Genomic DNA, 25777 nt, shown 5'->3' on the forward strand with positions numbered 1-25777 from the left:
AGATTATCGGCTGAAGGACATTGGTTCGATAACTGTTCCGCAGCAACTTTCTTAAGTTTGACGACCATATTCTCACGTTGCAGTACAGTCGATGGGCACAATAGAGATCAAATCGATTACTCGGCTCAAGAGCTGAAGACCCAGTCAAAAAAGACGAAAGATGACTTAAACTCTAAGTGCCATCAACTCCAAGCCGCCGCAACGCCACTCACGATGCCATACCACATACTCAGCGCCAGCATTGCTCACTAAAGTACTGCAAAACCCTCTTCAACAGCTCTTGATCCGGCGCTCCAGTGCCCCTTAACGTCTCCGACCAGTGCACCGCCGCCTCCGTCTGCCAGTCCATAGCCCTCCTCTTATTGTCATTATCGTACTTGCTCGCAAAGAACTCCACAAGCCGGATTGGTGGATTGACAACCGGATTTGGATTCGAACTACGAAGCCTCTGCACCCATTCCCTCTGACCGACCTCGCTGAACTCGATTCCAAAGTCCCGGATAGCAGGCAAGAGCTCCCTCGTCCAATGAAGCGTATGCGGGTTGACAACATTAAAGACGCGCGCAGGCGCCTCGCTTGTCGCTATATCCACAACCGTGCCTGCTACCACATCCACAGGCAGCCAGCGAAGATTCTCGTCCAGGGCGGGGAGCGCGCGGGTCGTAATGGCCGTCTGCAGCATCATCGGTATAGCCTCCTTCGCGTTCCAGATCCCGTGTTGGGTATCGCCTATGATTTGGCCAATACGCAGCACGCGGGATGCCATGCCCGTTTGCTTAGCAGCGAGGTCGCATAGGTGCTCGGTGACCATCTTGGACTGGGCATAGCCCATCTTCTGCGCGGCGGATAGCTCAGCTAGCGATTCGGCGACCTGGGAGCCGGCGGTGTTCGCGACCGTGGAGACGGACGAGCAGAAGTTGAAGGATGCTGGGGTAGGGCCGCGTGCTTGGAGGCAGAGGTTCAGCAGGTTCTTGGCGCCGGCTATGCAGTCTTTTACGAAGCTGCTTAGCTGAAGGTTGAAGTTCACGGACCAGGCGCTATGAATTACGCTCGTGACTTCGCTCTGAACTTGATGGAGGACTTCGGCGTCGAGTCCTAGGTCCGGATTGGAGAGATCGGCTGGTAATGCTAGGATCTTTTCTCGGTGTGGAACCGGAAGGGTTTCGTACACCTGGCGCTGCTGCATTGACTGGATGACTCTATCATGCGCATTCTGGAAAGATGATGCGCGAACGAGGCAGTAGAGCTTGCTGACGTCGGCCCTCGAGGCTAGTTGAGCGGCGATGTGCGCCCCAAGGGAACCGGTCACGCCCGTCAACACGATGCACTGGCCTTCGGCGCTTCGCGGTTGTGGAACATGCTGTTGGAACTGGCCATACTCCTCGATCAGACTTTGCATCTCCTCTTCCTTAGATACAGTGCGAGACTCTGGTCCTCCACATCGGAGGGCATAAAGGTAGTGAGCTAAGGCCCCAATGCATGGGTAATCAAACGCTACGTTGACAGGGAGTTTTACACCGTTGGTATTGATGTTCTTGACGATGATTGACCGTAGTCTGGTTGCTTGCAAAGAGTCCATGCCAAAGGCGAAAAAGTCTTGCTCGTCAGTCAATGCGGGTATGTCCACCATGATATCCTGAAGAGCCTGTCCTAGGAAGATGCGAAGCTCTTGCTCGGACAGTTCCAGCGACCCCTCCATCTTCTCTTCGTAGAGTGCCTCGATCTCATCTTTGAACTTCTTGTAGAAGGCTTGGCGTATAACGGTGCCCTTGTCAGTGCGTGGGAAGGCCGTGTCTACGTCCAGCATGAAAACCATGTCTTTCGATACCCTGGCGTATGCCGGCATTGCGGACTGCACACGCTCTACAGATTCGAAGACCTCATCAAGGATATCGTTGTCGCTCATGCCCGTGCACTCTTGCGATTTGATCAACGCGAGTCCAAGGTTCGATTTGCCAGCGCCGAAGACTACAGCTTCAGCGACAAGCGGGTTCTGTCGCACAGCGCCCTCAAGCGGAAGCGGGTTCGCCTTCTCTCCATTGTTCAGCACAAGCGTGTCGTCGAGGCGTGCAAAGTACTTGTAAGCTTCTAGCGTCGGGTGCTTCGTAAACAGATCCTTGGTGGCGTATGATCCATCGGGTCTGTTTGAGGCAACCTTGGACGGCCAGCCGTCGAGGCAAACAAGCTCGTACATGCCAGGTCCTCTCTCCTCAAAGCGAAGGTAAGGCTTGACTGCTGCGGAGGGACGGACGTAATCCCATGCTTTGTCGCCCGCCGGTCTGAAAGAGGTCATGAGTTGGCCTGTCTCGGTTGTACCGTAGTGGCTGACCAGGTTGACACCCCCCTCGACCAACTTATCTCCCAGGGAATCTGGGCAAGCGGAGCCACCAAACATTACCACGCGGAATTGCGACAGAAGGCGGATGCCGTCCTCGGACTCAGCCAATAGCTTGAGTGCGTATGGTACGCCGTAGAATATCTCGAACGAATGTGACTGGATGATATCCATCAGATACTGCTTGGTCATCGGGAGGGTTGCATTGTATAGGTGGATCTGCTTTTTCGAGTGTATAGCGCGGAACAGGCTGCTAACGCCATGTGCGTGGAAAAGTGGCAGTGTGAGGAACCCACACATGTTCATGTTACTGGCATAGTTGTTCAACGCCGCTTTTTGGGTCTGGTATATCGGTTTCGGCAATCCCGTGGACCCGCTCGAGTGGATGATCCAGGCGATGTAGGTTGATTCCCGGGAAGGGTCAAGCTGCGTGGTCATCCTCGTATCGACCTCGTCTAGAATGGGATACTCGTACTTCGCTTGTGTAGCAATTTTAGAGACGTAGAGAGACATATCCTGCTGAAGAGCGGCGCCTACATCGACAAAGGCATCTCCGACAACCAGATGACGTGACCGGGTAGCCTGTAGGAGCGACGCGTATGCTTCTTTGGATATCCTCGTAGAGAGAAAGAGGACAGTGTGCCCCAATTTGGTTAATGCTAGAAGCGTCACAAGATAGTTGAGATCGGAGTGCCCCAGTAGGCCCACAACTGTCGGCTTTTCTGCTGAGTCCCTTCTGGATGGGATGCGAGATGCATACTTCTTGGCCACTCGGAAGGCAAAGCGGTCAAGCTGTCTCGGCGTATAGTCCACATAATTGAGGCCTGACGACGGATAGGAAAAAATAGGCAGATCAGGATCCGACTGTTATAAATGTTAGTTTACAGAATTCGACCGATAGGCCAACCGGAAGAAGGAATGCGGACAGCGCTTGAGGTTATGATGAGCGCCCGAAACCAACCACCTCAGGCGCTGATCGTAAACCCTGGCGGTTATTGTAGTTTCCGATCTTAACACGCGGCTTTTGTACGTACCTCTACACGACTTCTCATCAACTCATCAACTGTCTGCGGCTCTGTGTCGATCTCCTCTATGTGTACAGCCGCAGAAGTCTTGGTGAAAAGTCCCGCTGGCGCCTGGGGAAGGGGCACACTGCTTGGTATAACGGACAACATTTCGAGGTACAGAATAGTGGACGAGTCAGAGTGTGTAGGAGAGTTCGAGAACTTCTGACCAGCTCATAAACTGCTTGGGTATCGAAATTGAAGATAGAAGAAAGCTGTCAAAAGAATGGCAGGGTAGTGTGCTGTTGCGCTGCCGGTGGATGAAGCCTTATCAAGAGCTCGTGAACAATCGACGCCCGACAGGCCACTGTATAAAACCTTCGGAAAACTGTTGATCCCACGGCCAGATCGTAAAGGATTAGAGTCGGGGCAGCAACCGGCAACGTTCCAGCCAGCTTGCGCAGCTGGCGGCGCGGACGTGTTTGTCCATGCGGCACAGCTGTCGGAGGGCACTGCGAATGAGAAAATCCCAATTCTGGCGGCAAGTAGATCAGCCCCTGCGGTGCGGATATGCAAAGGGAGGGTTCATCGTGGAGAGAACAAGGCTGACGTGTAGTGAGGTGCCCAGGTGATCGGATTCGAGCGGATGCTGGGCGGAACTGGGGTTGAGCGATGCTCCGCCGCCCCCCGCACTTTTTCCATCGCGGATTAGTATCCGCTTGCGATCAAACGTTTACCTGATACGAGGTCGGATAGCTTAATGAGTAAACGGGCAAGCGGCTCCTTGGCACACAAAAACACGCGAACAACAGCACTATTTTACACCTTCTTATCCCATTCCACACCCTCACGCTCTTATTGAGGGCTAAATAAGCTATCTATACTCTTCTACAAACACTGTAGTATATAGCTAATAAGAAACCTTTCGTGCATAGATCTTCAAAAACATGAACAACCGGCGAATCTGCTAATAAGTATGCATATAGATCGGGCACGATTTATAAAGTTTAGTAGAACTGAGTAGCCTAAAATCTTGATAGTATTATCATTATAGCATACCGGACTTATGATCCAAATATGAAACTATAGAGTCTTGTTGTTGGATTGTTATAGCTAATTGAGTGGCCGGTTACTGCCCGTTTACTTATTAAGCTATCCGACCTCGTAGATTCGTCCGCTCACAGCTGCCAGTAATGCTGCTTTTCGCCAATCATAGATTCGAGGGCGTCTACCACATTTCAAGAAGTGCTTACCAAAAGTCTGAATGTAGAGATTCACCCGGCAATCACCAAGTTTGAGGTTGGTTTGCTATGACTGCAGCGTTGTTTTAGGAGTGTTGTCATCCTGGGATAGAGAAAAGACAGTTTATAAAAGGACTGGTGATGGTGTGGTTTGATGAGCTCTCCAGATAGATCAAACTTATCAAAACTGCCCTACGACCACTAGCTCATCTATAAACATTCCATGATCTATGATTATGGTCACAGGCATTCTTATAAATGAAATTCTCTCTCTTGCTAACCTTGGGCAAGGTGAGGCCTCTAAGCCTGACTTGCGGGCGATGTTCCGTGATAGGGAAACGCTTGAACTGCACTCTTCAGGAGGGGTCATCGACAAAAGACTTGCTCGGATGGCTCTAGCCTACGAGCAAATACACGCCAGTAGAGCAGATGCGGGAGCAGTACAACAGAGACAGCTACCTTCGGGTTAAGGAAGTAATTCCTAAGGAGGATGTTTGGAAGACGTGTGAGACCCGTTTTGAATACCTCCCCTATCTTACGAAAGAAAACACTCCAGCACGGGAGAATGTATTCTGCGGTAACGATTGGCGCTTGGTAAGTACCCGTTCCGAGAAAGGTTCCGGCGTGTCCATGACATTCGATGTCAGTGGACGCAGCCTGGAAAGCTCCGCCACATGTTCGGTTTCGAGAACCAGAATACGGAATACATCCGACGCATGGTAGCAGTGCATAGCGGGAAGTGGTACCGAGACTCCTGCGCACACCCAGATTTCCAAGCTTTCATCAAGCTTTCATCAAGCACCCGACCGGGTGGGAGGACATCACATTACTCGAGCGATAGATCCTACGGCCCAACGTGCCTGGAGCAGAGACTACGTAAGTGCATTATGATCAGATCTTTCTATATGCCGGATTTCAACTTCGATTACTGGCTGGGTGCTAATTGGCGACTGCGCAATGAACGAAGGCAGTCTGCTCTACCTCGAAGACTCAGTTCGTTATCCTCATGGAGCGCACAAGACGGAAAACAATCCAGCCATCCTTGCAATCCGAACACTGACCTGAAGGATCATCCGGTGGAAAATCTTGTGATCCTGGTACACGTACAGAGCACATGTACACTTCGCAAGTGATTCGGAACTGTGACGTAACATCGGGTGCTTTGCTGGCTCGACCGTCGTGCGGTGCGCTAACAGATGGACCAAATTGCCCCAGCAAGCGTGATTCGCGCATAAACGTAGCATGCAAGAGCGGGGTATGCCTTCTTCTGTGATCAGATTGCGTTTTCCCGAGATTACAATACGAACAGACGTACAGTACCTTCATCCTGTTCCAGTGACCGACATCGGATACGCGTCTCCCAAATCACCGCTTACTTCATCGAACCAATTGTTGTAAGCTGTATACATACAATCAGCTCCCAAGCTAAGTTGTAACTACGGTAAACTTACAGAGCGGCAAAGAATCCAACTGCGGCCAGAAATCCAGGTTCCAGTCAATGCCGTCTGTATCTGCCGACATAGTGTCCTCAAATGCATCGTGGGCGAGCCCACTACCAGGTGTCTGGCCACCATGCTGGATGATGACGCTGCCAGCTAAGTTCGGCTGAAAAGTAGAACCTCCCATAGGCACATTGAACTCTTGAGCAGCAGCGACTGTGGTGTCTTTATTGGTGCCGAGAGCCTGCTGTGGCGGTGATACATGATCCAACTGCCGGTGAACCTCCAGACGCAGCTCCTCGAGGATGATGGCATAGCGCAGACTAGGTGCATTGGTGCGTGTCGCTTCAGCCAAATGCTGCTGGCATGTCTCGGCAAGATTGAGGATTTTGGTCTGCGAATCAGACAAAGTGCGATGTCGGTGGCACTGGATGATGTACAAATAGATGATCGACAGCGCATTAAAAGCAATGTATTGCGTGTACCAGAAAGCTTCGAACATCTGCTGCTCTTCGACAAACTGCAACACCATATGTGCAACGTCCTGTGCTGCTTCAACGCACAGCTCGATACCATGTTGAAACAGTGGTGACTGAGTGACTCCGCCTCTTCGGGGTTTGGAAAAGTTACTGAGGAGCAGAGGCCTGTTGACCAGCATGACCGCGTGAGCATACGCTAGAGTTAGGACAGTAGACTGCCGACGCAGGATGGGTATCAAACTCGATGGCCTAATAGCTCCAGAGAGAAAAGGCGGCAACCTAGTCTTCCATTGTTCCAAGGATAGGTTATGGGTTGAAACAAGCGCAAAGCGTTGATCAGGGGTCTTGGATCCAGGCGAATACTGTTCGCGAGATGCTTTGCTCACGATCAGTGCAAGTTCTGCGTGAAAGATTGGCGCATCCATGAGACAGTCATCTCGGCCGGGTATCCGTATAGCCGAAGGCGTAAGGTCTTCATCGTTAACCGGCTGAGGGAAGTCCTGGTCGATGTCTTCGTCCTGTAGTAATCTTGGCCGGCCGAACATGACGCTTAAGTACTTGTCCAGAGTGTACAGGCACCAAAATGTCCTTCTTTGACACTCCCTCACAACTAGGGACGAAAGCTCCACCATTGCGCGTTTACGATGGAGCCCAAGGGCCATGCTGAGTTGCACAGCCGTGCCGCAAGTGAACCAGGCCTGGTTCGGTCTTGAAGTGCTCAAAAGATACAAGCATTGCGCAAATCGAGCTTGAACCGATTCAAGAGTCGGTGGTCCAACCTCTGCGCTCAGCTTCTTTTGGGCAGCAACAAAAAGGCGTTCGCTCTTCAATCGATCATCAGTGGCTGCTGGAGTGGGCGCGTCTCCAGAGATAACATGGTATAGCGAACCGTTTGCCAACACCATGTAGACGACGGCTTGCCGAGCAGCCGATACCTTCTTCTCTACACGAGGCGCGGCGTCCAGCACTTGCTCAAGCCACCCTGTGACAGTCTGGCGGTGCAAGAATCGGTACGTAGGGGATGCAAATTCGAAGTAGCGCGTAAGGAGGGCTTCAGCCCGAGGAGGCAGCTCGAAAGCATCATCGTTGGGTGAAACTGTCGGCGCAAGTTTGTCTCCATGTGTGAAAACTGAGGCATTGTTCGATACCTCTCCATTGAGATGGGTTGGGAACTCTTCGTGGGCTTGGCCTAGCCGCCTCCATGCCCGTTGCAGCCAAGATATCGCCGACGTCGGACCAAGATAAGAGCCCGCAAACTCCGTGCCGCCCAAGTCAGGTGTCTGCCTCCGTGATGGATCGAGGCTACGGGCATCATGCGGCAGTGAGTCCTGATGCGGCGGAGGGACAGGGGCATTGGTGGAATGTGTAGGAGAGGTCGCGTCCGTCAATAGCCTACCGGAGGCGTCCCCTGCCGCATGTTGCGGCCGTGAATGCGTCGACAAGGAAGTTGATGATACGCGGTTGGTGTGAACAGAAGGCCGGGAAAGCTGCTGTCCGTGTACAAGATCCACAGCTGGCCGGTGATTGAAATCCGGCAAAGCGCTTTGATCAACTTCATTGACGCTGGTAAAGGCAGCGGATGAATGCGAACGGTACGGACTGTCCGCTCCTACCCTTGTCCCGTACTGAGGGGACTGTCCCGTGTAGTGGTCCTAAAAAGACTACTCAGCGATACTGCACACTGGGGCTGTACCAGAGCACGAAGATAGCAGAAGCGCTATTGGCGTAGATATTGAAAACATCGCAGTTTCGAGGCTAATTTGGACTGCATTGGGCAAAACCTGCCCGATCTCAAGTAATGAAACGATGCAAGACTTGAGTGTGATAGTTTTATGTGTCTCTCGCATGCATATGAAGGCGCTTTCAGTAGTCGAAGTCTACATAACAGTGATACTCTGACGCGTTCCTGGTCCGAGTGGGATACACACTCTGGTTTGCAAGTGTGTTACCGCTGCTGGAAACATGTAATACTTGTAGCAAGAGCGTTCTGGTTGGATACACAGCACTAAGACGAAAACTGACAACAACTGAGCAAGGAGATGTCTTACCGGAGGTGGAGGAGAGCATCTTCCCCGTGTGTAGGTGGCGTTATAACTACACTCTTTTCCTGATTTGACGCATGATGGACATGGCCGCGTACCGGTGCATCGCTTCTTCCGCCTGCCAATGTATTAGCTTTCAAGACTGCATCTAAGCTCCCAATGGGACTCGGGTACGCTTTGCAAATGTCACATGCACGCGTGGTTTTACGCCGCTTTTCGGGCCTCTCGTCAGACTGGGAGTCCTGCGGCAGAAAGGCCGGCGATGGCGACGGCAAAGACATCGTACAGTTCGGAAAAGGGACGGATTCTCCGGAGGAAGTTCATGTCGGCGGACGCGGATGCAAGCTTTATGGGATTGGTGGTCCTCGGAGAGGGGCACCTGGGTGACGGAAATTGCCGGACTCCGAAAAACAGATAGGTCTTCAGTCAGCTTAAGGAGGTCATAACAGGCATAATCCTTCACGGTATGCTGCCATATAAACATATGCAAGCTATATCTAGAGGTAGATTAGCTAGGTAAAGATCTTTAGAGACATGGTGAATCTAACGGATCTCGACGATTGGGAGTGAGTTGTAAGTCCGGTAGTTTACGAGTCCGGCAGTTTCTATCACTTGCGTGAGGGGTTGACAGCGGCGCTAGCCAGGCGCTAAAGAAATGATCCTTGCGGATGGTTTGATTTGGCAATAATTCACAATTGTTGGACACAACAAAACATATTCTCGGGAAGGTAATCGTACTCCTCTGCTATAGAATATGAATCCGAGCCCGCACCATCCCATATCTATCAAGAGAACATTCAAACTATGTATCTAAAGCCTTCCATTCATCCTTGAATGTATCTGTCGATCATCCAGCCGCCTGCCACGCACTGCTAGTCAAAGCCTTATAGCTGGTACCTGAAACCGCGCCTCATGCCCGTAGCCTTCGAGACGTGTCCGTCATAGATGACTCCTGACTCAGCATCGCCCGCTTCTTCGATTGCCGCTTTCTTATTCAAGCTCGCAAGCCAGAACCTCAAGCCCAAGGCGCAGCAAGCGCAGACGACACAGAAGACGGCCAAGATGATAGCAGAGTTCATGTAGCGAGGCGCGTCCTCCTTCGGGAAGATGTAACTTGTATACGTGTGGCTAGCATTGCTGAGGGCAGCAACCATAGCCAGAGCAACAGCTCTCTTGGTTCTTGGCCGCGGGATGGCGGACGAGACCCAGCTCATAACTAGTAAAACGTAAGCATGACCATCAAAGCATATATGCCATTAGTATAGGCACTAACCGACGTTGAATGCACAATATGCGCCGCCGGTCATGAGGAACATGGCGAAATATCGAGCGCCAGTCTGGAGGGTGGAGACAAAGATGACCTGGCCAAGTCCGGATATGAGGATGGGAACGACAATGTGGTAGCAGCGCTCATTCGTCTTTCCCGAATGCCATGAGACAATGATAGCCGTGATGAAGGCGAAGACGTAGGGAGGTGCGGTGAGAAGGAGGGTGTGGATGTTGCCGTAGCCTAAAGTTTTCACAATCGAGGGGAAGAAGTAGCTGTGTATCGTTAGCCTGTGGTCGTATTGGAGACTCATTCCAAGCGAGAACTTACACGTAGCTCATGCCAACCAGGAGAGCGTGCTGCATGAGGACTAGGAGCCAGACTTTGGGGTCGGACACGGCCTGCTTAAGGCCCTCAAGCGGTGAATCATCCTCGTCATCGGCTCTTCCGGCAGTCTCGTACGCAAGCCTAAGCGCCATGTTAGAACGGGTCCACGAAACGTGGACTGAGATTGGGATTTCACTGACCTATATCTGGCCATTTCTTTCTCCTCAGCGGAGAGCCAGGACGTGTTGTGCGGCCAGTTAGGGAGGATGAACATGGCGGCAATTGCCATCAGGATGGTCGCAGTACCCTCGACGATGAACAGCCACCGCCATGCGAGCATGCCCTTCACTCCGTCTAGTCCATGGAGGACACCAGCTGTGGCCTCATTAGCATGACATGACCGAAGTCAGTGGGTCGTCGATATTGCTCACCGGCAATGAGGCCGCCGAAGCAGTTCGCCAAGGTATTACCGCAGTACAGAGTAGTAATACGTGTGGCAAGCTCGCTCTTCTTATACCACCCTGAAAGTAGAAAAACAGCGCCGCAGAAAAACGGGGCTTCGGTGAATCCAACAAAGAAGCGGCAGACGAGTAACCCGGCGAAATTTTGAGTAGCAGCGGTCAAAGTGCTGACCAGTCCCCAGGCAATCATGCAGCCAGGGATCATCAAGGATGGCTTGACGTGAGGCAGGAGCATGTTCGAGGGCACCTGAGCGTGTCAGCATGGATTATGCTTCATTGATGGGGAAACAGATTGACTTACCTGCATGAGGATGTACCCGACATATAGAATCATCAGGGCGGTGTAGTACTGGTTGCCGTGGAGGTCCAGATCTTCTTCGAGGCCTTGCAGACGCGCAGCCGCGATGTTGTTTCGGTCGAGGATGTTCAGAAGGAACATTCCTATCAAGGTAGGCAGCAGGCGTCTGTCCACCTTCCTCCGGAAGCCGGTTTCGAGCGCATTCAGTTGGTCCACGGAGTAGTGGCGCAAGCACGCAGGCAAGCCCGTAATGTAATCAGCACCCCGTCCATCTGTCAACTTTGCTAATTCGTCCGCGGATACGATTGACTCCTTCGAGGCATTGGAGACCTCTTCGACGTACTGGTCACTAATGTCTTTAGTCATGTTGCCCATTTGGCTGTAAAGCTCTTTCCCGTGTGAGCGATGAGTGCAGTGGACGAAGATTGAGGACTAGACTCAGAGAAGTAACTCGATTATCACGAGAGAGACTAGTGATGATGTGTTGAGGGAAAGCAAGAGATGCTCGGATGTCTTATGTCGACCTGGATGCAAAGATGAAGTTTCTCTGATATATTTGTAGAGGTCAGGTTGACGCGGAAACTAGAGAACGCTTGTACGAGGCCATGGCCTGGCGGATATCTTGCGGAACGGCATCAACTACGGTTGCGTCCGATTGAATGAGTGGCTATGCAAGACTGGATTCCGTATCCGCCTTCAACACCAGAGCGACATGATTTCCGACCCGCACTGTCGGACAAACTGCCTGGATCATGCGGGGTAGAAAGCTGGGCAGATCTGGGGTGCCGACAGGAAGGCAAGACTTGCCACCGATCCGCACTCCATCGCGGCAGCCCGGTTCGGTGCTTTTCATAGCGAGAGAATTTCAGACAGAACGATGATGGGGGAAAAGGACAATTGGAGTACTCGTACGGTCCAGTTTGACTCGCCTTATCCGACTAGCGAACAGCGCATCGTCTGCCTGGAGCGAGTAACTTATTCAAAGCGGACCGTGGCTGCTTGTCCCACCGTGATCGAGCGGGGAGCGGCATCGTAGAGCACTGAGGTTTTCCAGCTGCTCTCCGGCGCTGTCGACAGCTTGCGGCGACGATCCGACTGTTCCCAATTGGAATGGGGAATGTTGGGGAACGGAAAGAGATCCATGAGTGATTGTGGTGCCTGACTGAGGTGGGCCAGCAAATTCCTTGGTACATGACTCATTTGCAACTTGTCCGGCACGCGGGTGACATCCGAAAGATCAATCACGGCATGGAAAGCTACTCACGGCCCTGGAGGTGGACAGTCTAAGCGCATAATTCCTAGATGAAAGCCGCCTTAGGTGATCGGTGCACCAACGAGCTGAACTGCTGAACACCTCCTGCTTTCCATCACGTGGAATGGTCTAGCTGCTCTACGAATCGACAGGGTTATGAGTCCAGTTTGATCATGAATTTGGTACCAAGCAAGCTGGAACAAAGATGCGGCAACGGTCTTTTCTAAGGGCCCTTGGACTACGACTCATTCGCGACGAGCAGGTCGCAGAATATGAGTTCGACTTGTTTATTGCACGAAGCTCGCACAATTTGTTTGTCTGTTGTCTGCATTTCTTATGACAGGACAAGAATTGTTTCAAGTCTCACAAGCCCAGTGCAATGCTGGAATCAACTGAAGAAGCTCCTACGAGTACATTGCATCAAGCCGCGGGACTGCCGTGGCATAGACATGTGGCCGTATCGAGTCAATCCCGGTTGCCTTCTCTGAATCCACAAGCGGACGATGAGAACGCCAAAGATTCCTCATTACGTTCCATATGCTCTAGGAATACGGAAGGCCAGTGGATCGCGGTGCGTGCTTCTCAGACATGACCGAAGAAAGCAAGAAGCAGGTTAATGATCACTTTATCTCTGAAAAGCAACCATTGGATGCAGCAGTATTTACAAAAGGCATCGCATGAGCTTCTAGAAGCCAACAAAGGACTAAGACAGAAGACGAAAAGGTTGCATCGACCTATTTTAGCTCACAACCTATCGCCGGGCACTCAAGTCTTCATCCAGCGTATGTCGAATTGCTTGCCCGCCTCGACATACCTCAAGTCAGTGGCAAGCCGGACCGTACCTCTCTCACCCTCGTTGATAGCGCTCGAGTGAATCATGAAAGGGTTATGCAAATCGATGTCCCCGGCTTCGTAGTCCGCGCAGAGCCACCTCAAGCCCAAGCCTTGGAGAACTTCCCGGAGTCCCGCTCCAGGTTACTGGTCACATAATCATCTCATTGAATGCCGGGATCCTCTCCGCCTCAGTTAAGTTCTCTGCAGCCTTGTTGAAGCGCCGCTCAAGCTGCTGTCCGACACAGTTCTGTTGCAATAACAGTGGCAGTTGGGGTTGCTATTTCCTTAGACACCCTTGAGTGCATGCAGTTACATCCACTTGCATGCTTCCGTCTTCAAACCTCAAACGAAACCCGGTATATGCTAACTACGAATGTACCTCTCAAAGAGAAAAATGCGGCATCCCGTGTACAAGGTCTTTGTCTACATTACCTTGCCGCTTGCATCGTCCTAGCCACGAAGCGTGCGGAATGTTCGCTTGCAGCATTCCTTTGTCTACGAGAAGCGATAGCACCTTCGGCACCCGATGTTTTTCGGCCAGAAGGTGTTCTGCAGGTTGCCGACCCGACAAACCCACTTCATTTGAGCCGCTCTGACGCGCAATACTGCATGTTAAAGCAAAGCATCCTCTTGACGCAGCGGATCCACCAAGCACGATGCTGCCAAAACGATCCGTAACCGCAAAGAGCCTCAGAGGGCACACTCAAGCAGCTCAGCCGCCTCCATCACGGCACCCGACAAGGGAAGAGGCCGATCTCGCGCTCTTCCACGGGACCGAGTTACTTGGCTGCCGTTATCCCGAACGAGAGTGCAACCGCGGTCTCTACGAGACGCTGGAAGTTATGTCCAAAGCGCATAGGGAGCAGCTAGCTGAGATGCGGCGCAGCAGGGGTATTCATGCCGGTCTGAATGGACACGGAACTGGGCGAGGCAGAATAGGCAGACATGCTCATGGGATGTCCGCTGCCAAGCCGGTCTATATCGAAGACGACGAGGACGAGGGGGGATTCGAGCTATCCTCTGACGAGGACGATGTCAATCTACGATTTGCGAGAGAGCTAGGCTCCATTGAAGGTGTTGAGGAAGAGGACGATGTGGAGGTACTACTGCGTGACAAGCACCCCTTGGACGGAGTGTTTCAGGAGGACGAGAGCGGATCCTTGGTCGACGAGGAGCGCGGCACGCATCGGAGAAACGCACGACTTGCAAAGGCGCCGATCTCCAGCAGCCATTACTGGGCAGAGGACGACTTGGAGGGACTCTCTGCCGAGGACGACTCATATACAAACTTCGGCGAGGGTTATTCAGAGCCAAGATCTGGTGAGGACGATTCAGAGCCGGCGTTCGACGGGGACGACTTGGAGACACCATCAGAGGAGGACAATTCCGATTCACGGTTCTACGAGGACATGAACACAGACGACATTCTTCGTAAGGGAGGGCCCAGTACGCGAGGGAGAGCACGGCCAGCGGAAGCGCCGATTCATCGTCCTCGCTACATTCCGCGTGATGAACGTATTGATAAGGTCACTGGTGAGGTCTGGCATGCGGACTGCCCGGATAACTTCCCCTTCGGCGAGACAAGGTTCATGGAGAACTACATTGGATATACGTTCAGCCGGGACCTGGCGGCAGGTGAGTCAGAATTCGTTCCCGTTCTCAGGCAGAGAAGTCGCTAATCTATCTATAGCCGAGGCTCGTGAGAAGGAAACCGGCGAGAGGTTCAACGTCAGTGCAGCACCCCCTGCTGAGGACATCTCAGGCGAAGACCTTAAAGCAAAGACCAAAGAACAGGAAGACTCTGATCTTGCTCTGTACGACATCCTCAACCAGCCGCGCTACCGGCTGCCCGACCTGCCTAAGGATGCCGAGGCTCAGCACAGGAAGATGGAGAAGGAAGGTGTGTTTGATGACAAGCACTTGGAGGCACTTGAGAAGGAATGGCCGGCCACGACGTCTGAGAAGTACTCGAAGTTTGATGCAGTTTACGGACCCAAGATCAAGGAACTCAATGACGCTGCTATCCTGGACCAGACGGTGAGGGATAAAAGGAAGCGGAAGATCTACGATCGTTCTCCTAACCCAGTCAAAGAGGCGAGGTGGGCGAAGGCGTGAGTGGAGCGGGAGATGGTTAGAGAGATAGTAGCTGTGTTTGTATTGCAAGGCTTCACCTGAGGTTTGAATGTTACAGCTTAATGAGACATGTCCAGCATCAGAACGCGTTGCTGTGATTTGGTCTGATTATTAATGCGAGCCATGTTCGACTACAACTCGTTGTTCGGCATATCAATGGGAGGTTTAACACGTTAGCTGTTACTACGACCGGAATACTTCCTTAGTATGATACATCCATGAAGTCGTGGTACGCAGTTCCAGCATCAAACCTCAGGCTCGAATAGTCGGCCTCGCCTCGGCCCATGTCGTCATTGGCTGTGTGCGTCGCGCGAAGAAAGTGAGAGCTCCGAAGGCAACAGCATGCAAACCTCGCCGCCACTGTAAGATACCCAGTGTTCCATTCCTCTGAATCCTTATTAGGGGACCCACACTCTTTTTCGTCTCCGACTCCAACCTCTCCTTCCGCCACCCCATGGCCGACGAACCTATACTCAATCAACCACCACACTCCTACTAAGTGCCCACCATGGGCGTAACATCCCTCTGGACAATCCTCCACCCAACCGCTCGTCCCATAAAGATCGATACGCTCGCCCACAAGCGGCTCGCCGTCGACGCCTCGATCTGGATCTACCAGTTTCTGAAAGCCGTACGCGACAAAGAAGGCAACGCCCTGCGCAACTCGCACATTGTTGGCTTCTTCCGGCGCATCACCAAGCTGCTCTTCTTCGGCATCAAGCCCGTCTTCGTGTTCGATGGCGGGGCGCCGGCGCTGAAGCGGGCGACGATCGCCGGGAGGAAACGGAGAAGAGAGGGCAGGAGGGAGGATGCGGTGAGGACGGCGGGGAAGCTATTGGCGCTGCAGATGCAGAGGGTTGCGGAGGAGGAGGAAAGGAAGAGGAAGGAAGAGGCGGGACGGAGGAGGGGCACGGCGAAGGATCAGGATGAAGAGGAGGTCCTGCCGGAGAATTTGGTTTATGTGGAGGAGCTACAGATGAGCGCCCAGGAGAGGCAGCAGAGCCGGAAGTTCAAGAAGAAGGACCAGTATCATTTGCCGGAGCTGGATGTCAGTTTAGCGGAGATGGGCAGGCCGGATGATCTGAGGGTCATGAGCTTGGAGGAGCTGGAGCAGTATGCGAGACAGTTTGATACGGGGGAGGATGTCGATGTTTATGATTTTAGCAAGATTGACTTCGATAGCCCGTTCTTTGTGAGCTTGCCTGCTAGCGATAGGTACAACATCCTTAACGCGGCACGGCTGAGGAGTAGGCTCAGGATGGGATATTCGAAGGATCAACTAGATACGATGTTCCCAGATCGCATGGCCTTCTCGAAGTTCCAGATCGACAGGGTCAGGGAGAGGAACGAGCTCACGCAGCGCTTGATGCAGGTTGGTGTCACTGGCGACGATGGCACATTTGGAGTCAATGGCACAAGCAGGGTCGCGGGCGAGAAGGGCAGGGAGTATGTCTTAGTCAAGAACGACGGTGTCGAAGGCGGATGGGCTCTGGGTGTTGTAAGCAACAACAAGGAGGAGGGTGAGAGGAGTAAGCCGATCGATGTCGAGGAGCTCGAAAGGCGTCGGAAACTAGCTCAGGAGGCGGAAAACGAAGAATCTGAGGAAGAGGATGAATTCGAAGACATCCCAATCGAGGGACTCAACCGGCTACCAAAACGTACAGTTGCTACAGGCCAAGGTACGGGTGGACGGGACGTTGCCGCGAAGAGACGAGCGCTCTACAAGTCACGCAAGCAGAACGCTTCAGGGCGACCCCGGGCTCCCAAGCTCAGAACCGAAACTTCCGACTCTTTGTTCGTAGCCGACGAGAACCCCGAAGAGGAGGAGTGGGAAGATGTGGCAATCGAAGAAGTAGATGATTTGTTTGAAGAGCAGCTACAGGACGGAGACCCCGAAGACGAGGAGCTACAGCGCGCTATAGCCATGTCACTTGAGCAGGACCAACCAACACCCAGCGCCGAGCCGAACCTCGAAGCAGAAGACCTTGATGACTATAATGAAGTGTTCGAGCAGAAAAGGGCCGAAGATTCCCGGCCATTCTTCGAAGGCAGCGGATTGGCTATTGCTAAGATGGCCAACATGCGCAGTAAGAAAGTAGCGGCTGAATTGGTAGTAGCCAGCGACAGCGAGGAGGACGACATGGATCTGCAGGCAGCACTGGTGGAGTCTAGGAAATCGAAATACAAGCCAAAGCCGAGCAAGCCACGGAGACCATCATCGCCGCCTGCACCAAAGATACAGGAACCTCCGCCAGCGGCCTCGTCGTCTAGACCTCCGGCACCTCCAGCACAGAAAGCAGATCCTTTCGGTGGCGCTTTGCCATTCGAGAAGCTCAACCTGGGCAGCTCGTTGCTTGGGAATAAGAAGATGCAAAAGCTTACCGAGGACAGTGCCGGCGGTTTCGAGAAAGACACGCCTGCGACATCGAAGAAAGAAGCAACTCCGCTGCCGCCGTGGTTCTCCGAGGACATGCAGCAAGGCCTGAACGCGCAAAAGATCATCGAAGCTGAAGACAGGCGAAAAGACAGAAAGGTGGCAGAGGAAGAGTTCCAGTTCATCGAGCAGCCAACACTGCGTAGGCATGAGACACATGAGGTCATTGATGTGGATGAGCCGGCCCCGCGGAAACAGGATCCTATTGCTATTGAGTCATCTGACGATGATCAAGAGATGGAGGATGTGGTCGTCCTGGATCCAAAGATCCGCATGGGCGACATGGCGGACAAAGTCAGAGCAGACCCGCCGCCTAAAACCAAAAAATCAGAGAGTGCTGCCATTGAGAAACCAGTATCATTACAGCCTCACACGCCGCAAGAATCTGATGAGGAGGTGTTAGAGTGGGAGGAAAGTGACCATGAGGCTCCACCACCTGAAAAGGTAACCCCTTCAATAGAACCTGCTGGTGGCCGCATTCATCCAGCTCCTCCTCATGCACCTTTCGAGGAATCTGAGGATGAGTTTGAGGATGTACCCATACCGGAAGCTCCCCTTCAGCTCCCGGTCGCTGAAGCAGTCGTCCCAATGCAGGATAAGATTGAGGATGAAGACGGCCCGATACCAATGTCTGGCCACGTAAACCAAGAAGGCTCATTAGAAGATGACAACCCGGAAATCACATTTGGCGACGAGCAATACAGCGACCCCGAGGACGAAGCCCTAATGCTCCAACTCGCCGCCGAAAGCGAAGAACACGCCCGCTTCGCCTCGACCCTGAACAACAAGCCCCAGCAAGAAAATCTCCTCGACTACGAGCGTGAGCTGAAGCAACTTCGCAGCCAACAAAAGCGCGACCGCCGCGACGCCGACGAAGTAACCCAGACCATGATTATCGAATGCCAGCAGCTGCTCTCGCTCTTCGGGCTGCCCTACATCACCGCGCCCATGGAAGCCGAAGCACAGTGCGCCGCGCTCGTGGATCTTGGGCTTGTCGACGGAATCGTTACTGATGACTCCGATACCTTCCTCTTCGGCGGCACACGCGTGTACAAGAACATGTTCAATGCGGCCAAGTTCGTCGAGTGCTACCTGCTGTCCGACATCAGCAGCGAGCTCGGGCTGTCCCGCGAGAAACTCATCGCGGTCGCAGAGCTGCTGGGCAGCGACTACACGGACGGCCTCCCCGGCGTCGGCCCGGTGACTGCGCTCGAGATCCTCTCTGAGTTCGACGACCTGACGGCCTTCAGGGAGTGGTGGGCCGCCGTGCAGTCAGCGCACAGGAAAGCGGACGAGGATAAGAACAGCCCGTTCCGCAGGAAGTTCAGGAAGAGCTATGCCACGAAGCTGTTCCTGCCGCCCACCTTTCCTGACCCTCGGGTCCGCAACGCATATCTAGAGCCGGATGTCGACACGGATCCGAGCCCGTTTGTCTGGGGCGTGCCGGACCTGGATGCGCTGCGGCGCTTCCTTATGGCCACAATTGGGTGGAGCCAGGAGCGCACGGATGAGGTGTTGGTCCCGGTTATCAGGGATATGAATCGTAGGGAGACAGAGGGTACGCAGAGTAATATCACGCAGTTCTTTAGCGGAGGGGTTGGGGTGGGCGCGAGGCAGAGGGTCGGGAACGGGGAGGGAGAGGCTGCGAGGGGGAGTGGTGAGGCGTTTGCGCCGCGGAGGAGGGCCGAGGGGAAGAGTAAGAGGCTTGAGAGTGCGCTGGGGCGGATGGCGGAGAAGGCGAAACGGCGGTCGGGGGAAGGTCTCGATAGGGGCGAGGTGGATGGGGAGGTGGATGGGGAGGTTGAGGCTGTTGGTGGGCGTGAGTCTGTACCGGGGCCTCAGAGTCTTTCTGCAAGAGCGAATGGGAAGAACGGGAAGAATGGGAAGCGGGCTAAGCCTGCGACGCCTGAGGAGCCCTCTGCGGAAGAGGACGAGGCATACGCTGAGCCGCGGAAGAAGACCAAGAAAGCCAGAAGCACAAGCGCTCCTGTCAAGAGAAAGGGAAAGACCAAGGCATCGGCTTGATCCGTTATTTGGATATCATATATTCATCGTCTATCGATCAACACAGTGCCTGCCAGTCTTCCAAAGAGTCTTCCTGTTCCGCTATCGCTACCTCGTATGATAGCTATCCCAAAAGCCATATTGGCACAAGAGGAGAAGTCAGCCGTGTGCCATATTCATCTCTGTCGGTCTCACATCATGCTCTCCCTACAACCCTCACGCTCATCCATCCTCACCCCATCCACCACCCTATTCTTCCTCGCTTCTCCCGCTTCTCCAACCCCATCCTTATCGCCCATCCCCGGCACCCTCACCAGAACCCTCTCACTCAACCCCATCGGCAACTCAAACCCGGCATCAATGCAACCGCGCCCAAACTCAATCTCTCGCAGCCGCTCGAAGCCTCGCTCAAACGGACACCCGTCCACGACGAACCCTTCCAGCCGGAGCTTTACAAGGGGTAAAGATTCGATCTGGTCGTGTATGCTTGCGGCAATGCGCGCTTTGCGGATCGCGAGGATGTCGAGGTATTCGCCGTGGCCGTGGAGGTGGTGGAGGGAGCCGGCGCCTTCGTTGCCACTAGTTCACGTACACGTCAGTAGTTGAACGATAGGTAGAACAGGGCCAAGACAGTCGCTTGAGTCTATACCAGTTATGGTGCTTCGCGTGAGGGTCTTACAGATACTTCAGCAGCGCGCTGCACTGCGGTCTTCCAGGCATATCCACGCTCCACGCCTCGTTAATCCGTAACCACTCACCGTGCTGATAGGATGCCCGCACAATGGGTTCGAGCGCCATGCGCAGGTCCAATGTGTGCAGATTGCGGTTGCGCCATACGGTCTCCCAGATCGTTGATTGGAAGGACTCCATCATGCCGTGAATGCTCAAGGAGCGCAGTTCGGTGAAGGTGCAGAGGGGCCGAAGATCCTCTTGCGCGAAGAACGGGGAGTTGTGGGTGATGTCGGGTGAGGAGGGGGAGTCGGGCCGGAAGGGGAGGGAGATGTCGAGGATAAGGTGGTGAAGGGTTTGTGGGAGAGCTGGCCAGAGGGATGCGGAGAAGGGGAGGGTAGTTGTCCAGCTGTATTGTGTTAAGGTGGTGTCTAGGAGGGCTAAAGGGGTTGGCATGAGATCTTACGTGAAGGGTAGCAGGTTTGCAAGCTTCTGGATGAGAGTTTCGATATACTGGACTCCGGTTCGCCATTCCAGCTCCTCGTTCGTCATTCGGATGCTGCGTTCGATCTCGATGCCTAAGCCGTCGCTGTTGGAGCTTGAGCGCGAGCGGACGGTCACTAGATTCCAGTCTTCTTTATCTTCTGTAAAGGGTGTGTCGTCAGCGCTGGCTGTCCACTGGCCGATGATGGCGAGCTTCAGAACGCCTGCTAAAGCATCACCGTCTTGCAATAATTTCTCGATGATCTGTTGGAGATGTGGAAGCGAGCCGTGGGCGCCATCACCGTCGTTACCGACTTTGGGCGAGAAAGTGGTATCGATCGTAAGGCACCCTGTGCTATCAGTACGCAAATGATTTTCGTCGCGGGTATCACCCATCGTGGCATCCTTGATGTATATCTACGACGCATGGACAACGGGGAAAACCCTGAGGGAAAGCTGTATAAGAATGAGCGGGAACAGAGAGTATTTGGAATGATGACTGGAAGCGACTGCGAGAAATTCGATGCAATAAAAATGACGTCCGAAGGCATGTGAAGGTAATTTGACTCATGTAGCACGCTGCTTCACCCTAGTACAGGTCGGAAATGAACTTCAGTATGATATTCACGAACACCTCGTGACGAAGGCTGCCCGAATGATCACGCGGCCTAGCACGCAATGTGCACAACGTCTTCATCTACGCTCTTCCCAATGCATCGCAAGCCTGTTCCATCCCACCGCATCACCTAAGCCCACCTCTCACACACACCAACGACTCACGTCGAGATCTTCCTCTTCCGTCCCCTCGTCCTCGGCGGGCTATCCAGCGGCACCTCAAAATCAGACTCGTCATCATCTTCCACATTACTAACCGACGACGGAGCCGCATACTCATCTTCCCCATCCTCCGCTTCTTCCGCATACTCCTCATCCAAATCCGCTTGAAAAGCTGCGTGGATGTCGGTATCAGCTGTCTCGATATCATCGAGTATGTCTTGTATGGCCTTCGCCCCGTTCCTGGCGGGACGACCTGAGCCTTTGGAAACGATCTTGGCGATGCCGCGTTTGTTCTTGCGCTTTCCGGGAGGACCGCTCATGTTGCCTTGCTTCTTCGTTTTTTCTTTGATTGGCACGAGCTGAGCTTTGCCGTTCTTGAGGCGAGGCTTCTCGCCTTTCTCCCAGAACCCTTGGGTGAGTTCCTCGGAATAGCTGGCAAGAAGTTAGAACTGAAGTATCTCCCAAGACTGCTAAGAGAGAAAGGGCAACGCTTACCCGTAGTTGAAGAACAGTTCCTCCCCAACCTTGATGTCCCGTTTAGCGTACATCCCGATGCGGGTGACGGTATTGCAGAGCATGACTTTCGGGTAGACATTGATAGTCTTATCCAGTACCGAGTTATTGATGAAGCGGAATTTGTTGCCAGCGTAGGTACTGTCCACCTCCTGATCTGATAGAGCCAACATCAGCGTCGTCATTCCGAGTCACCAGTGGACGTCTTACCCTTGTTCAGAGCAAAGAGATAGTTTGTCAGTTTCTCCTGATAGATTGCTCCGCGCCGATTGGCCTCAGGCTTTGCCAACACCTCTCCCTTGTACTCGCCCAGGTATTCATCCTTTCTGGCGTTTTCGCCCATGTACAGCCCAAAGCCTTGAATCTCAGAGTGGCCCATCAAAGTCCTCTTCGGCACATTCCGTTGGATATTCGCGTTGGCGCAGCTGCGCGCCAGAATATCATCATCGTACCTATTCACAGGATCCAGAACCTCTGCAGCTCCACATGACTTGCAAAGGTCCCCATCGCACTCTCTATTGAGCCTATAGCATGCGCAGCTTTGATTTTGCCAGCATGCTTTGCCGGTCTGGGCGCAAGTGCAGCCAAGAAAGCGGCGTTTGCACGCCTGAGAACACGCACACGTCTTTTCGCAAGCAACCTTGTCGTGAAAGCAGCTGCAGTGGGCTTCCTCGCAAGAGCCTTCGTGGCTGCAAGGAAAAAAGGGTGGGCGCTCGTGCAGCAAATGTGTGTCGGAATTGGCGAGCCACCATGTGAAGCTTCGTTGTGTGGTCTTTCGTGCAGCGGCGCCATTAAACTTGTTGTGCATATATGCCGGAGCAACGACGAGCTTCTTGTGGTTGATATCAACTTGATCAACGGTGTCGGTGGAGTTGGCGGTCGTGGCGGAACTGCGGCGTGGATGTGAACGTGTGGTTGAATGATCGCTCTCTTCGCCACTTTCGGAATCAACCACCTCTCTAATTTCCCCGTGATACGGGCAATTGTGTCTGGGTTTGTTAGCAAATCATCGTGACTTGTGATAGCTGACTTACAAGTGGCAGACCCGACATGCCAGGTCTCGATACGTCTCGTTTCCCGAATCATCCTTTGAAGGGGAGATTCTTGTGATCTGAGCGTGAGAGCTTCTGCTAGCAATATGCCATAGGCTAAAGCCACACACTTTGAGGAAGACCGGGCACGCTAGACTTGCCATTTTAAGTGCTTTGTCCGATGATGGCGGCAAATTCGAGAGTACGGTAAACCATTTCTTCTTTTCTCGATTGAAGTCCTCAGTGCATGATTCGTCTCGCATCTTGAGCATTTCGGCGGCAAATTCGGGCTCCTTCATTCCTGCTAAAGGATCCGGATCCAGCAGCCACCGAAGAACGTCTTTCAGATCGCAGCCGATCTCCTCCAGGAAAGCTTCTACGTAAGGGCTGTACTTCCTGGACTGCTCTTCTTGCAGCAGTCGCCGCGGCCTTTCATCGACCGCCATCTCGAACCTGTCTTCCAGTTCTTTCCACAAATTGCTCAGCTTGGGATCATCCCCCTGCTCATCATCTAGGTAGGGCATGACCAGCAGCTGTCGATTGTTCTCGGCAAGAACGTTTTGCTTTAGACCAATGTAGCTCTTGTACAGCGGAAGCGTCACTGCTTCAGACTTGTACGGTGTCGCTGGAATACTGAGGTAGGACTTGGCGCCTTTGCTGGTCTTGTCCGGAAAAACTTCCTGGCTGATCTTGATGTGGGTGGGATCCTTCCCTTTAACGGGGGTGGGATACTGGATGGATTTCATGTCCGCCAAAGGAGAGCCTTTTTGAAGAAACTTCTCGGGAACAATACTCCGGCCCGATGTAGGATGCGCTGTCGAACGCTCCTTAATTAGAGCGGTACCTCTTTCGTAACATCGTCGAGCACGAGGAAGCCAGATCTAGTCCATAGTTAGACGAGTTGAAGTCCACTTTGAGTAGGCCCGTTGTATGGTTACCAACCTTTAGGAAGTATTCATGGTCATCATGCAATTCCTGCTTGTGCTTTCTCAGTACAGCCTCGACTGCCGGCATCGACATGGCCATCGGCGATGCAGATGCTTCACCCATCAGCGGCAGGTCCTTCCCCACCATCGCTGTTACACATAATCAGTGAACTGCACAGCCCTAGATGAGAATCCCATACCTTTGCTAGGAGCTGTTGGTGGGCCCATGCCACCTATGCTCGAAACCCCTTGCATTGGCCTCGAAGAACCGGGAGTGATAGATGTGCTTGAAGGAATTGCTCCCAGAGTCTTTTCGCCGGTTTCGAGTCCGAAACTCTTCTGCATCGTACGGTCAAAGCTATTACCCAAGGAATTATTGATATTAGGCTTGTCTGCCGTCTGAGGGACGATGACCTCCGAACGAGGCAGCGACTCAGCAGCACGCATCTCATTCGTTGAGCTGGCTCTGGACACAGCATGTGACAATTCGCTGGAGGTTGTTGCTGGGGCTCTTATAGAGCTTCCTTGGATGCCGCTTATTAGGGTAGATCCGATAGGCGGCGTCCTGTATCCGAGTCTGGTGTTGCCCACAAGGTTTCGTGTCGCAGCTCGCTCCTTCTGCGTTTGAACGCTTCCCTGCCCTTCCGATCTGTGCGGTGAAGATGGTGTTGCAGCCATGCCAGGAAAGCGCTCGCCGCGCGTTCCATTGTTTCTAGCTTCATCCTCGAACAACTTTGCTATATCAGATCTTGGTTTTGACTTCTTGCGGATCTTGGCAGTTTCTGCAGGTGAGAGATGCTGAGGCTTCTCTATGCCATTCCCATCATTTCGAATAGGAGTCCGCTCAGGCGATCGAGACCGCTTGAGGGGGCTCCTTCTAAGGGCTTCATTGTGCAGCATGTTAACCTTTGGTGATTCTCGACGAGGTCCCGAGTCTTCACTTGAAGTTACACTCTTTCCGATCGTCATGGCGGGCAACATGTCACGAAAGCTTGTGGTGGATGAGAAAGTAGTTTTGGGTCTCTCTTGGGGCGGCTCTAAATTGCTCTTGGCATGGCCGGCTGCCGCTGCCGTACCAGCGACTGGATGTGAGGAGCCCAACTTCGCCGTATTTTCCGTTCGTGTAGTTGACAAAGCAGCCTTTCTCTTCCATTCGTAGTACTTGTCTTTGATGGCCTGTAATTCATTTATGGTCATCCCAGACCTAGCGAAGGCTTCCTTTGACGAAGCATAGACAGCCCATTCCTCTTCCAAAGACCCATACGGAGGCGTGGGCTTGGGTGGCTTGTACTTCCGAGCCATTGGTGTAGTTGCAGATACTGGACACGCTGTTGCATTGCTCGCGTTCTCGTTCGTCGCGGTCAGTTTCCGAGCTACGGGCACGGGTACCTGCAGCGGATGTCTTGGTGCCTGAGGCTCCCCATCATCACTGTCGCACAGGTTAATGACTTCTGAAGTCCTTCTTCCCGAAGAATGTTGAGTGCTCCTCTTAGGCTGCGTGTCATTTTCTTCTCTTACAGATGGTCTAGCGAGAGTAGCGCTGGTAGAGCTCTGCGTAGGCGGTCTTGGTCGGTCTATTCGTTTTTCATGCCTCGATGCTGGTGGAACAGGCCGTCTGGATAGAGGCACATCAGAGTCATCTGAGCTACTGATGTTAATAACTTCTCCGCCTGCCATCTTTCTTTGTAATGAGCAGATTGCTTCAGAGTAGGAGCTTCACAAGGGTTGACGCGATATGAATCGGTATTGTGACTTGAGAGTAATGCAAGCTCTTGCTCGCAGTTTTGAGGGTCAGACCTCAGTGCGGCGATTGATAGATGAGACAAAA

The 25777-nt window shown here is 53.1% G+C and overlaps 7 protein-coding genes across 7 annotated transcripts; 2 read left to right on the forward strand and 5 right to left on the reverse strand.

The window, feature by feature from the left end:
• Positions 1–229: 229 nt before the first annotated feature.
• W97_01734 (uncharacterized protein) lies at positions 230–3510 on the reverse strand (the record flags this gene model as incomplete). Its single annotated transcript, XM_007779638.1, has 2 exons — positions 230–3199; positions 3370–3510. The coding sequence occupies 2 exons, from the start codon at positions 3508–3510 to the stop codon at positions 230–232; spliced, it is 3111 nt and encodes a 1036-aa protein (XP_007777828.1).
• A 2392-nt stretch (positions 3511–5902) lies between these two features.
• On the reverse strand, positions 5903–7915 carry W97_01735 (uncharacterized protein; the record flags this gene model as incomplete). Its single annotated transcript, XM_007779639.1, has 3 exons — positions 5903–5979; positions 6032–7826; positions 7895–7915. 3 exons carry the CDS (start codon positions 7913–7915, stop codon positions 5903–5905), a joined length of 1893 nt encoding a protein of 630 aa, XP_007777829.1.
• Positions 7916–9424: 1509 nt separating this feature from the next.
• W97_01736 (uncharacterized protein) lies at positions 9425–11259 on the reverse strand (the record flags this gene model as incomplete). Its single annotated transcript, XM_007779640.1, has 6 exons — positions 9425–9756; positions 9814–10082; positions 10138–10275; positions 10335–10509; positions 10566–10842; positions 10897–11259. The coding sequence occupies 6 exons, from the start codon at positions 11257–11259 to the stop codon at positions 9425–9427; spliced, it is 1554 nt and encodes a 517-aa protein (XP_007777830.1).
• Positions 11260–13635: 2376 nt separating this feature from the next.
• Positions 13636–15094, forward strand: W97_01737 (uncharacterized protein; the record flags this gene model as incomplete). Its single annotated transcript, XM_007779641.1, has 2 exons — positions 13636–14614; positions 14670–15094. The coding sequence occupies 2 exons, from the start codon at positions 13636–13638 to the stop codon at positions 15092–15094; spliced, it is 1404 nt and encodes a 467-aa protein (XP_007777831.1).
• A 526-nt stretch (positions 15095–15620) lies between these two features.
• On the forward strand, positions 15621–19571 carry W97_01738 (uncharacterized protein; the record flags this gene model as incomplete). The annotated part of the gene is made up of 1 exon (XM_007779642.1): positions 15621–19571. The coding sequence occupies one exon, from the start codon at positions 15621–15623 to the stop codon at positions 19569–19571; it is 3951 nt and encodes a 1316-aa protein (XP_007777832.1).
• A 170-nt stretch (positions 19572–19741) lies between these two features.
• W97_01739 (uncharacterized protein) lies at positions 19742–21098 on the reverse strand (the record flags this gene model as incomplete). Its single annotated transcript, XM_007779643.1, has 3 exons — positions 19742–20129; positions 20230–20628; positions 20686–21098. 3 exons carry the CDS (start codon positions 21096–21098, stop codon positions 19742–19744), a joined length of 1200 nt encoding a protein of 399 aa, XP_007777833.1.
• A 380-nt stretch (positions 21099–21478) lies between these two features.
• Positions 21479–24177, reverse strand: W97_01740 (uncharacterized protein; the record flags this gene model as incomplete). Its single annotated transcript, XM_007779644.1, has 6 exons — positions 21479–21911; positions 21975–22149; positions 22203–22981; positions 23027–23904; positions 23966–24099; positions 24150–24177. The coding sequence occupies 6 exons, from the start codon at positions 24175–24177 to the stop codon at positions 21479–21481; spliced, it is 2427 nt and encodes an 808-aa protein (XP_007777834.1).
• Positions 24178–25777: the final 1600 nt, after the last annotated feature.

This window comes from Coniosporium apollinis (assembly GCF_000281105.1).
Source record: "Coniosporium apollinis CBS 100218 chromosome Unknown supercont1.6, whole genome shotgun sequence".
Classification (NCBI taxonomy): domain Eukaryota; kingdom Fungi; phylum Ascomycota; class Dothideomycetes; genus Coniosporium; species Coniosporium apollinis.